General features: G+C 56.5%; 1 protein-coding gene across 1 annotated transcript in view; it reads right to left on the bottom strand.

Annotated features, from left to right (window-relative positions):
* The window catches only part of LOC123067676 (fructose-bisphosphate aldolase 1, cytoplasmic-like), a 26143-nt gene extending 14209 nt beyond the window's left edge, over positions 1 to 11934 (bottom strand). Inside the window, exons 1-2 of the mRNA XM_044490373.1 lie at positions 11820 to 11934; positions 11079 to 11145 (exon numbers count right to left, since the gene is read on the bottom strand). Coding sequence (XP_044346308.1) covers positions 11079 to 11145; positions 11820 to 11934 — 182 coding nt within the window. The remainder of the gene's footprint in view (positions 1 to 11078; positions 11146 to 11819) is intronic.
* Between the last annotated feature and the right edge of the window lie 418 nt (positions 11935 to 12352).

Raw genomic sequence — 12352 nt, 5'->3', positions numbered from 1 at the left:
GGCGCGTGGGGATTGGTTGCGGGCGGCGGCGCGGGCTTCGTCCGGTCCGGGACGGACATGTCCGGCGGGCGAGAGAGGAAAAGATCTAGGGTTTGGGGAATTCATCCGCGAAATTGGACGAGGAGCACATATTTATAGGTAGAGGGAGCTAGGAGAGTCCAAATGGAGCATGGTTTTCGGCCACGCGATCGTGATCGAATGACCGAGAGCATGGAGGGGAGTTAGATGGGTTTTGGGCCACTTTGGAAAGGGTGTTGGGCTGCAAACAAAAGAGGCTTTTACGGTTACCCGGTTAACCGTTGGAGTACCAAACGACCTCCAAATGGCACGAAACTTGACAGGCGGTCTACCGGTGCTATACCAAGGCCGCTTAGCAAACCTCGGGCCATTCCGAGAAAGTTTAACACCCACTCACAACAAGAGACAAAAGGGGGACGCCGGAGGACAGAGGAGTGCCGGATTGCAAAACGGACAACGGGGAAAATGCTCGGATGCATGAGACGAACACGTATGCAAAATGGAATGTACATGATGACATGATAAAATTCAACACGCAAGCAAATGACATGGCAACAACAATGAATAACTGGCTGACATCTGGCGCATCAAAACCGGGGCGTTACAGAGTGTTAAGGCTCGCGGCCGGTATCGTTATTTTCTGACCTTCACAAATGATTTGAGCAGATATGGGTATATCTACTTGATGAAACATAAGTCTGAAACATTTGAAAAGTTCATATAATTTTAGAGTGAAGTGGAAAATCATCGTAACAAGAAAATAAAGTTTCTACGATCTGATCGTGGAGGAGAATATTTGAGTTACGAGTTTGCTCTTCATTTGAAACAATGCAGAATAGTTTCGCAACTCACGCCACCTGGAACACCACATCGTAATGGTGTGTCCGAACATCGTAACCGTACTTTATTAGATATGGTGCAATCTATGATGTCTCTTACCGATTTACCACTATCGTTTTGGGGATATGCATTAGAGACAGCTGCATTCACGTTAAATAGGGCACCATCTAAATCCGTTGAGACGACACCATATGAACTGTGGTTTGGCAAGAAACCAAAGTTGTCGTTTCTTAAAGTTTGGGGTTGCAATGCTTATGTGAAAAAGTTTCATACTGATAAGCTCAAACCCAAACCGGAGAAATGTGTCTTCATAGGATACCCAAAGGAGACAATTGGGTATACCTTCTATCACAGATCCGAAGGCAAGACATTCATTGCTAAGAATGGATCCTTTCTAGAGAAGGAGTTTTTCTCGAAAGAAGTCAGTGGGAGGAAAGTAGAACTTGATGAGGTAACTATACCTGCTCCCTTATTGGAAAGTAGTTCATCATAGAAATTTGTTCCTGTGACTCCTACACCTATTAGTGAGGAAGCTAATGATGATGATCATGTAACTTCAGATCAAGTTACTACCAAACCTCGTAGGTCAACCAGAGTAAGGTCCGCACCAGAGTGGTACGGTAATCCTGTTCTGGAGGTCATGTTACTAGACCATGACGAACCTACGAACTATGAGGAAGCAATGATGAGCCCAGATTCCGTGAAATGGCTAGAGGCCATGAAATCTGAGATGGGATCCATGTATGAGAACAAAGTCTGGACTTTGGTTGACTTGCCCGATGATCGGAAGGCAATCGAGAATAAATGGATCTTCAAGAAGAAGATTGACGCTGACGGTAATGTTACTGTCTGCAAAGCTTGTCAGAGTAAATGACCACAGGTAGCCCAATCGGCTCCCCCTGGCACTTCAAAAACTATCGGGCCGACTGAGCCCTCAAACGTCCAAGATGCAGGGCCGCCTTCGCCAGGCCGACTGTCCCACCGGCGGCCTACTGGAAGGCGGCAAGGCTCTAAGAGCTCTCTCGAAGAGGGCTGACTCCTAGCAGCCGGCCACTAGAGGGCCGGCTCCTAGCAGGCAGCCTGGCTCATACCCTCGAAGTTTGCACCCACATAACGGCGATGAGACGGGGCGTGGCTACAGTAAAGCCTGCCACCCCCAAATCCCGGAGCAAGTGTGGCCACAGTGCGCCGTACGGGGCCGCCACTCCCCGTCCGGCGTGACACTGTTGCCACGTTGACCATGACACCATCCACGACGGGCTGTCAGTACGGCCAGCAGGCGGTGGGCTCCTCCTGCCAGAGAGACACCAGAAGGCGGTCGAGCTTGACCAGTCGGCCTGAGGGGATGCCGGCTCCCAGCAGGCGGCCAGCCCCCCGTCCTGGAAGTCTGTGCACCATTAAGCAGACAAGATGGGGTAAGGCTACAGTGAATGCCCGCCAGGCAGTAGCACTGTAGCCATGCTTACCCCGATGAAGCCATCGTCACCAAGAGTAAGGCTACAACAACCAGCAGCCGACAAGACCCCCGACAGTGGGCCCAGCCTATTGGCCAAGAGGCCGGCAGCCGGCGGGGCCCACCAGTCGGCGGCCCCAGCGGCCGGCGGAGAAGCCGGCAACTACAGACACTGACGGCCTGGACCCACGTCCAGCCGGATTACCATTGTACCCCTGGGGGGTAGGCCTATATAAACCCCCAGGGCACCCATGCAAAGGGTTGATCTCTCAGAGGTTTAGACACCACATAGAGAAAAGAGGAGAGCTGGCCTTGCCCTTCTTCTTCCTCTAGCCAAACAGCTCAAGGAGCCTCTTGTAGCTACTTGTTGATCTAGTGATCGCGTGCAGACCCCGCAGAGCAGGACTAGGGGTGTTATCTCCACGGAGAGCCCCAAACCTGGGTAAGATTCGCCGGAGTGCATGTCTTCGCCTTATCCCGTTTCCAGGCACCGACGATGTCTTACTGGCTCCCACAATGATAAGCCACCCGTTGGCATATGTTGCACCTACTACCCGACATTTGGCGCCCACTATGGGGCCAGGTGCACCGTCGTCCGTAGACCTGCTCTGGACGGGAACCCTCTTCCTCCCTAGCGAGCGTAGCCAACCAGGCATGCCCGATGGCGCTTGCCCCGACGTGCTGCATGGCGTCGATGATGCCTGTGCAGCAAGCTGCCTCGCCGATCTTCTCGGTGAGGCCCGCCTGTCCGACGAGCCTGCGCCAGGCGCGGGTGCCACCAGCTCCGAGAGCTGCCTCGTCGACTTCCTTGGCAAGATTGACATCGCCAAGGAGCGCACCTCCGATCTGGAGTCGATCGGCTCCACCGACCCGATGCTTGTCGACTCCGACACGGCATTGCTTGACGCCTTCCCCACCAATGTGGTGGTCATCAACGACCCTCTTCCCTGAGCCGACAGCAGCAGCAGCATCATCACGGAGGTGCTGGTCATCAGTCACGGCGCCACCTCCGGCGGAAACATCCGCGACACCCTGCAGACGGTGCTGCACGACCTGTCCGCCCCATCCCGGCCGACGCCGACGCTGACGCGTTGGAGGCCCACCGCCTTGCCCTCATCGAGAACGGCAAGAAGATAGCCTCCATGAGACGCCTCACCGAAGCCTACGAGCGCGAGGTTGATCGTGCCGCCACCGGCACGCCGCCTGCTGGCAAACCCAGCCGAATTGGCGTTATCAATAAACGTGGCGCGGCCATCGCCAACATGCTGGGTGCTGACCGCCCCGTCTACGCCACGCCACTCGAGAACCTGCGTGCCGCCCAAGAGGCCGTAGATGAGCTGGATGGGTTGGAAGGCGACGAGCTTCACTGCATGACCAGACGCATCCAACAGTTGATCGACGCGGCCACAGGGCGGCACGAAGCCGGCGCCCGCGCTGAGAGTCCTCCCCCACGCCGAGAGCACGGCGCAACATCTCGAACGCTGACTGTAGGCGGCGCCCGCGAGCGAAAAGACAAGGAGTCGACTGCTAGCCACAGCCGGACTCGCCTCACCATCGAGCATGACACAGAAGGCCGCCCCCGGTCCGTGGAGTGACGAGGCAACCTGCCTCCTCCTCCACCCCGCGGGGAGAGATACCCCACCCCGCCGCCTGTCGCGCACCCGACGCTTAGCGGCCAACTAGGCTACCGTGAAGGAATCAGCGAGAATAATGCCCGCCATCGGATCGACCGCCTGGTGCGATCCCTGGCGCTAGAAGAAGAAGACAATGTCGGCCCACCCTGTTTCGGCCCTCGCATCCGCGACAAGCCTTTCCCCAAAGGGTTCTCGCTCCCAAGAGACACGCCAAAATACAACGGCTCGGTGAAGCCGGAAGACTGGTTGATAGATTACTCCACTGCAGTCAGCATAGCAAACGACAACGAGTGCGTTGCCGTGAAGTACATCCCTCTCATGCTTGAAGGTACGACACGCACCTGGCTGAACAGCCTCAAGCCCTACAGCGTCAACAACTGGCTAGATTTCACGAAAGTCTTCATCCGCAACTTCACCAGCACGTACAAGCGAGCCCCCAAGCCCCGTCAGCTCTCCCTTTGTGTTCAAGGCCCGACTGAGTCCAGCCGCGACTACCTGACGCGCTGGGCCGAGCACCGCAATTCCCGCGAAGGGGTGCACGAGGTGCAAGCGATAGAGTTCTTCACCGCCGGGTGCCGAGAGGGCACCCTCCTCAAGCACCAATTTCTCTGCGATGAGCCGGCTACACTCGACGAGCTGCTGATCATAGCATACAAGTACACCATGGCTGACTCCTCAATGAAGACCGAGCTCCGAGTGGACGCCTCTGGAAAGGTGCTTCCTCCGGCTCCAAAAACGTCGGCTGGCGACTCCAATCGACGCCCACACCAGAACAACAACAAGCGCAAGGCTCCCATGCCTCCTTCCACCAGTTGGCAGGTGGCCACGGTCAAAGACGAGCAGCCTGAAGGGCAGCCTATACCCAAGCGACCGAATGGCGGCAGGCCGGCTTGGCAGCCGGCTTTCTCCTATGAGCAAACCCTTGATGCCCCCTGCAAGTTTCACAGCGGCGCGAAGCCGTCCAACCACATGACCCGGAAGTGCCATTGGCTCACCCGAATCTCCAAGGGCGAAGGACTGCTGCCCCCTCCGCCTGCTGGTCAGCTGCCTCCGGCTCCTCAGCAGCCGCCCGCCCGCCCAGTAGTCGGAGCCGTTCAAGATGAGTTCCCAGACGAGCATGCAACCTACGCCAGCTTCACGAGCCAAGCTGAGGACAAGCGCAGCCGGCGCCGACAACACCAAGAAGTCAACGCAGTCGCCTCCAAAGATCCAAAGTTCATGCATTGGTCTGAAAAGCCTATCAGCTGGAGCCAAGCCAATCACCCAGAGGTGATGTTGTCTCCGGGCTCCTATGCATTGGTGTTAGATGCCACCTTCGCAACAGAAAGGCGAGCTGCTAGTTTTCCCGAGTTCTGATTGATGGCGGGAGCAGCATCAACATCCTGTACCGTGACACCATGGAGAAGCTGAACATCAAGACGAAGCAACTTTTGCCCAGTCGGACCGTGTTCCATGGCATTGTACCCGGCCTGCCATGCTCCCCAATCAGCAAGGTCAAGATAGATGTCCTCTTCGGAGACAAGGATCACTTCCTCCGTGAAGCAGTCTGGTTTGAAGTGCTAGATCTAGAGAGCCCTTACCACACTTTGCTTGGCCGACCTGCCCTGGTCAAGTTCATCGTTGTGCCCCACTATGCTTACCTCAAAGATGAAGATGCCGAGCTCCAAGGGCATCATCACCATAGTCGGAGACTACAAGAAATCCTCTGCCTGTGCCGCAGCCAGCAGCCGGCTGGCCGAGTCCCTCATGATCACTGCTGAGAAGAAGATCCTTGACCGGGTTGTGGCCATGGTCGGCAAGCAGCCGGACCTATCACCTGATCCCAAGGAGTCAGAAACTCAGGGCCCCTTCCAGCCGGCCAAGGAAACAAAGAAGATACCTCTGGACCCAGAGCATCTGGAGAGGTTTGCTGTTCTAGGAGCAAACCTGGACAACAAATAGGAAAGTGAGCTCGTTGATTTCCTTCGTGAGAATTGGGACATATTCGCATGGTCCCCCAAGGACATGTCGGGTGTTCCGACGGATTTCGCCGAGCACAAGCTACATGTCTGAGCAGATGCAAAACCAGTCAAGCAGCCCCTCCGCCGACTATCGGAGGAGAAGAGAAGAATCGTTGGTGAAGAGATAGCCCGACTTCTGGCAGCCAGCTTCATTATGGAGGTGTTCTTTCCAGAATGCCTAGCCAACCCAGTCCTCGTACTGAAGAAAAACAAGAAATGGCGCATGTGTATAGATTATACCAGCCTCAACAAATCTTGCCCCAAGGATCCGTTCGCCTTGCCTCGGATTGACCAAGTAATAGACTGCACAGCCGGATGTGAGCTATTGAGTTTTCTTGATGCCTACTCAGGTTACCATCAGATCAAGTTGGATCCAGCCGACTGCCTGAAGACCGCCTTCATCACACCATTCAGAGCTTTCTACTACCTGACTATGACATTCGGCTTGAGAAATGTCGGTGCCACTTTTCAGCGTTGCATGCAGAAATGCCTCCTCAAGCAACTTGACAGAAATGCCCACGTCTACGTAGACGATATTGTGGTGAAGACGGAGAAGCGCGGTACCCTGCTGGAAGATCTCAAGGAAACATTTGACAACTTGCACTGATTTCAGATCAAGCTCAACCCTGAGAAGTGCGTGTTCGGAGTACCAGCCGGCCAGCTCCTAGGCTTCCTGGTCTCTGAACGCGGCATCAAGTGCAACCCAGTGAAGATCAAGGCCATAGAAAGGATGGAGATTCCCACCAAGCTTCGAGTTAACCGCTTCATCAGTCGGCTAGGGGAGAAGGCTCTCCCCCTGTACCAGCTCATGAGGAAATCCACTCACTTCGAGTGGAACGATCAGGTGGACGAAGCTTTTCACAAGTTGAAGAAGATGTTGATCACGCCTCCTGTCCTGGCGGCACCGACTGAGAAAGAGCCCATGCTCCTTTACATTGTCACAACAAGCCGGGTGGTCAGCACTGTCACCGTGGTTCAGCGCCCGGAAGAAGGCAGAGCTCAGCTGGTCCAGAGGCCGGTGTATTACCTGAGTGAAGTACTGTCAGCCTCAAAGCAAAATTACCCCCACTACCAGAAGATGTGCTATGGCGTATACTTTGCCGCCAAGAAGCTCAAGCCCTACTTTCAAGAACACCCCATCACGGTCGTTTGCACTGCCCCGCTTGCCGAGATCATAGGCAGCCGGGATGCGTCTGGCCGGGTGGCCAAGTGGGCCATTGCGCTCGCTCCTTACACCATATTCTACCAGCCTCGCCCCGCCATCAAGTCCCAAGTGCTGGCCAACTTCCTTGTCGGCTGGGCCGAAACCCAGTACCTGCCACCAGCACCCGACTCCACCCATTGGCGGATGCACTTTGACGGATCCAAGATGCGCACTGGCTTGGGAGCCGGCATCGTCCTCACCTCTCCCAAGGGCGACAAGCTCAGATACACGTTGCAAATTCATTTTTCCACCTCCAACAACGTAGCCGAGTACGAGGCGCTCATACATGGGCTCCGGCTGACCAAAGAACTCGGCATCCGCCGGATCATGTGCTATGGCGACTCGGACTTGGTGCTCCAGCAATCATCTGGCGATTGGGACGCCAAGGATGCAAACATGGTGAGCTACCGCTTCCTCGTTCAGCAACTCAGTGGATACTTTGAAGGGTGTGAGTTTCTCCATGTGCCACGGGCCGACAACGAGCAAGTAGATGCCCTGGCACGAATCGGCTCCACCCGGCAAGCTAAACCAACCGGCGTATCCCTCCAATGCCTCCTCAAGCCGTTTGTCAAGCCATCTCCAGAATCAGACTCCATCTTCATGCCGCCTGACCCTGACGTAGTCGGATCCGACTTGGGGAACTCAGCAGGCGGCTCGGGGACTTCGGCAGGCGGCTCAGGGACTACTGTAGCCGCACCCGGCTCGGGGACTTTAGAACCCGGCCCGGGGACTGCAACAGTCGGCCCGGGGACTACAATGACACAGCAGGCGGTGGCCAACTCCAACTCTTCACCACCCAACCCACCCACCCTGGTCACAGTAGCTGTGTTGGCAATAGAAGAGGTCGCATCTCCATCATGGGCCCAGCCCATCCTCAACTTTCTGGTGAACAAAGAGCTGCCGACTAACGAGATCTTGGCAAGACAAGTTCAACGCCGAGCCGGAGCATACACAATAGTGAACAGAGAGCTCATGAGGCGTAGTGTCACTGGAGTCTTCCAGCGCTGCATCGAGCCAGAGAAGGGCATTGCAATCCTCAAAGACACCCATCAAGGCGAGTGCGGCCACCACGCGGCCTCAATATCAATCGTCGCCAAAGCCTTCCGTCATGGTTTGTTCTGGCCGACTGCTTTGGAAGACGCCAAAGAGTTGGTCAAACACTGCAAAGGGTGCCAAGTTTTCAGCTCAAAGCAACACCTACCGGCTTCTGCACTCAAGACCATCCCCCTCACCTGGCCTTTCGCCGTCTGGGAGTTGGATATGGTGGGCCCATTCAAGATAGCATGAGGTGGCATGACACACCTGCTTGTTGCCATAGACAAGTTCACCAAGTGGATTGAAGCGAAGCCAATCAATAAGTTGAATGGGCCGACTGCTGTGACATTCATCGCAGACATCACCACCCGGTATGGCATACCACACAACATCATCACCGACAACGGCACGAATTTTGCCAAAGGAGCATTGGCACGTTTCTGCGCGACATAGGGCATCCGACTGGACTTAGCGTCCGTTGCCCATCCGCAGTCAAATGGCCAAGTCGAGCGAGCAAACGGCCTCATCATGTCCGGCATCAAGCCCCGACTGGTCGAGCCATTGGAGTGCTTGGCCGGCTACTGGCTCGAGGAGCTGCCAGTCGTCCTCTGGAGCTTGCGTACCACCCCGAACAAGTCAATCGGTTTCACTCCATTCTTCCTTGTGTATGGTACCGAGGCTATCATCCCAACTGACATCGAGTTCAACTCACCTCGAGTCACCGTGTACACGGAAGCGGAGGCAAAGGAAGCGCGAGAAGACGGTGTTGACCTGCTGGAAGAGGGCCGACTGTTAGCACTCAGCCGGTCTGCCATCTACCAGCAGGGCTTGCGTCGTTACCACAACCGGAAGGTCAAGCCAAGATCCTTCCAAGAGGGCGACCTTGTGCTCTGGCTGGTCCAGCGAACAGCCGGCCAGCACAAGCTCTCGACCCCTTGGGAAGGCCCCTTCATCATCAGCAAGGCTTTGGGCAACGACTCCTACTACCTGATCGATGCACAGAATCCCAAGGCACGCAAGAGAGTTGATTCCGGAAAGGAGTCGGAACGACCATGGAACACCGATCTCCTCTGAAGATTTTACAGTTAAAATGTAGTATGTACCATGCTATCTTTTATATTAAGTACAAGACATCGGGCCCTCTGAGGAGCAGTCGGGGACTACCCTCTTTTATCTATATGATGAGTATCATGCCTATGAATGTATTACTACATTTGTTCTTCTGTCCGGCACCGGGTTCGACCAGTCGGCCCTGGGACTTGCTGCCTTGAATTATGTTAAGTACCACCTGCAGTCACACAAGTAGTGTGCCTGTACCTAAGCCCTCTCTTGCCAAAAGTCGCAGCTCGCAGAATCGACTGTTTGACTTGCAAGAGTTAAAGGCAGGAAAAGATGCCCAATGAAAAACGGCTAAGGACCAATGGGCTTACATAACACAAGCCGGCTTCCCACCCTGCCAACCGGCTGTTAAGCAGCCGGCTGGACGGCTTCCCACTCACCTTGCGGCAATCTAAGAGAGATAAAGTACTTGCCCTCCCACACGGCCAACTTTCCCAGCCACAGACTACAGAGCAGCTGTCCGGCTGGGAAGGCGGCGACCAAGGGAGGGCGGCAAAGGAAACAGCCACAAAAAGATGTAAAGCAAGCTCAGTCGGAAGTCAAACACATGCAAGATTATATTTACACAAAAGGCCTTCGAGGGCCGGCATTCAACTTAGTCTGAATACACCCCCAGTGGGTGGAACTATGCGAATTTAACAAGTATTGTTCAAAAGACTTAACGAGCAGGAAGACAAAGATAAAGATGGCGGCTCAGGCCAAGGGTGCAACGGGCGAGCTAGGCAAGTCTGTGGAGACGGCGGTGCTGGCTGGAGGAGTGGCCGGCTGGCGAGTCTCGGCTTGATCATCACCAGTGGCAGGCTGCATGGTCGCACGTGCCTCATTGCTGGAGGCACGATCAGGCTGAGGCTGGTTGGCTGCTCCACCATCCGGCGCGGCGTCTTCACTGTCCTCTTCCTCCTCCTCTTCACCCTCGTCGCTGGAGTCGATCTCCTCCGCTGAGTCTTCACCATCCGTCGGGTTCAGCCCAAACCACTCCTCCCGCAGAGCAGCGCCATCATCGTTCAGTTCGGGGACGAAGACGCTGGTGTCGGTGTACTCGGCGATCGCCGAGGCACGCTGGATGATAGCCGTCCGCACCGCCTCCAGCTCTTCATTGGCCTCCTGCCGAAACGTGGTCAGCTGGGACAAGTCCAGCCCGGGATACCATGCTTGGACGAACTCCACCGCCCGCCTGGCGCCTGCCCGGGCTCCAGAAGCCTTCCAAGCCTTAAGGCGGCTAGCCACCACCTCCAGCCAGTCAGCAGTCCGACTGGGGGTGCGGGGAATCACTTCGCCAGGCCAGAGGGCGGAAAGCACCTGGGCTCCAACGCGCTGAAGGCGGCAGATCATGCGGTGAGCCGGCTGAAGACGGGCCTGGATGGCCAAAAGCTGCTCCTCGAGCGTCCGGCGTGATCTCTGCACCAGCCTGCCTCTGCACGTCGCGGTGGGCCTCGATGACTTGGCTGGCGGCAACGGAGTAGCCGGGGAAGTACTCTACACGAAGAAGAAAAGAAAAGAAAAGAAAAATGCAAAGTCAGAAATTGGACCAAGCAGCAAGCGACAAACAAAGGGACGAAGGGGAAGGCGGCTTACCGTCAACCATGTCTTCAATATGACTATAGCCATCATTCAGCACCTGCTTTGACCCGGCCCAGCTCCCCGCTTCGGTTTCATACTCGACTTGGAGGGCGGCCTCGCTATCCTTCATTGCCTTCAGGGCCGCCTTGTAGCTCTCCTCCTGGTCGGCCAACTTCTCGGCCAGGCGGTCGCGCTCCTGAACCGCAACGCTGTACTCGGCCTCCTTGGCACACAGGGTGGTCTGGGCCTCCCCAAGTTGCCGCCGCAGGTTGGCATTGGCCTCTGCAAAGACGGCAAAGAAGAATCAACATTGAGAAAGAAGTCGCTAGAGAAGATCCGGCCCGACTGCTCAGCAGTCGGCCTGAATCTCGGGGACTACACTCAGTGGGTGCGCTGATGCACCCCCACGAGAGATAGAAGATAGAACACTTACTCTGGCTCTCGGACAAGTCGGCGGTCTTCTGAGTCAGCTCCCAGACCTAGGAGTTGAAGGCGGCCGCACGGAGGTTATGATAGTCCTGCAAAAGGGACAGGCGAACAAATAATGACAAGTTCTAAGAAGTTCCAAGCCGCCTGCTCAGCAGCCAACACGGAACTCGGGAACTACACCCAGTGGGTGTGTTGACGCGCCCCCACGGAAGAATGCAAGAATGAAAAGCAAAAAAGCGAGAAGCTTACCCGGATGGCTGACCGCGTCGCCAGGAACTCCTGATTGTAGTTCTTCAGGAAGGCGTCCTGAGACTAAAGCCGATTCCGGACGTCTTGCGCCGCCGCGTTCAGCACGGCAGTCCCGCCACCCGGCGTCCACCTCAGCGAGCTGACGCTCGCCGTCTCCAGCTGATGGGCCGACGAGCTTGAGCCCTCGGCCTTCTACGGATCCGGCGCATAAGTTGCCTTCCGTGCGCGCTGGCATGCCAGAGATTGGACCACGAGGTCCTCCCTCGCAGCCGGCTTGCCTCTAGCCGACGGCATAGGAGGTGCGCTGGGTTGCCTGCCTTGCTCCGCTGCAGTCGGCACTGATGGGGCCGCCTCCTTCTCCGGGGCGACGACGTCGCCCTCCTCCCTCTCCATTGCCGGCTGGTCACCGCCGGCTCCCTCTGGTGGCACCACCAGGATCTCCAGCGGCACGGAGCGGAGGGGGATGACGAGCTGTGCAGGCTGGTTGCGCAAGGTTTCCTCCGCCTGCGCCGTGGCTGCAGCGTCCGCCCGGGCCTTGGCCGCCGCGTCAGCCGGCACCCTCGCCGTCTCCTCTGCCTCCTCCTGCGCTGCCTTGGCGGCAGCCGCCCTCTGCTGCTCCGCCTCCTACTCCTCGCGCGCGTTCTGCTCCGTCGCCGCCTGAAGCTCGGCGCGAGGGTCCACGCGGTGGGCGCTAGTGGAGCCTCCCTCCTCCCCAGCCACGGACGCGGCGATAGACCGCTCGAGAGAAAGCGGAGCTCTGCGTTATACAAGACAAAGGAAAATCAGAAGAATATTGGCATGAAGGAAGAAA

The sequence above is a fragment of the Triticum aestivum genome, chromosome 3B (genome assembly GCF_018294505.1).
Source record: "Triticum aestivum cultivar Chinese Spring chromosome 3B, IWGSC CS RefSeq v2.1, whole genome shotgun sequence".
In the NCBI taxonomy this organism is placed as follows: domain Eukaryota; kingdom Viridiplantae; phylum Streptophyta; class Magnoliopsida; order Poales; family Poaceae; genus Triticum; species Triticum aestivum.
The sequence above is the reverse complement of the archived record's forward strand: the minus strand, read 5'-3'. Positions and strand labels throughout refer to the sequence as shown.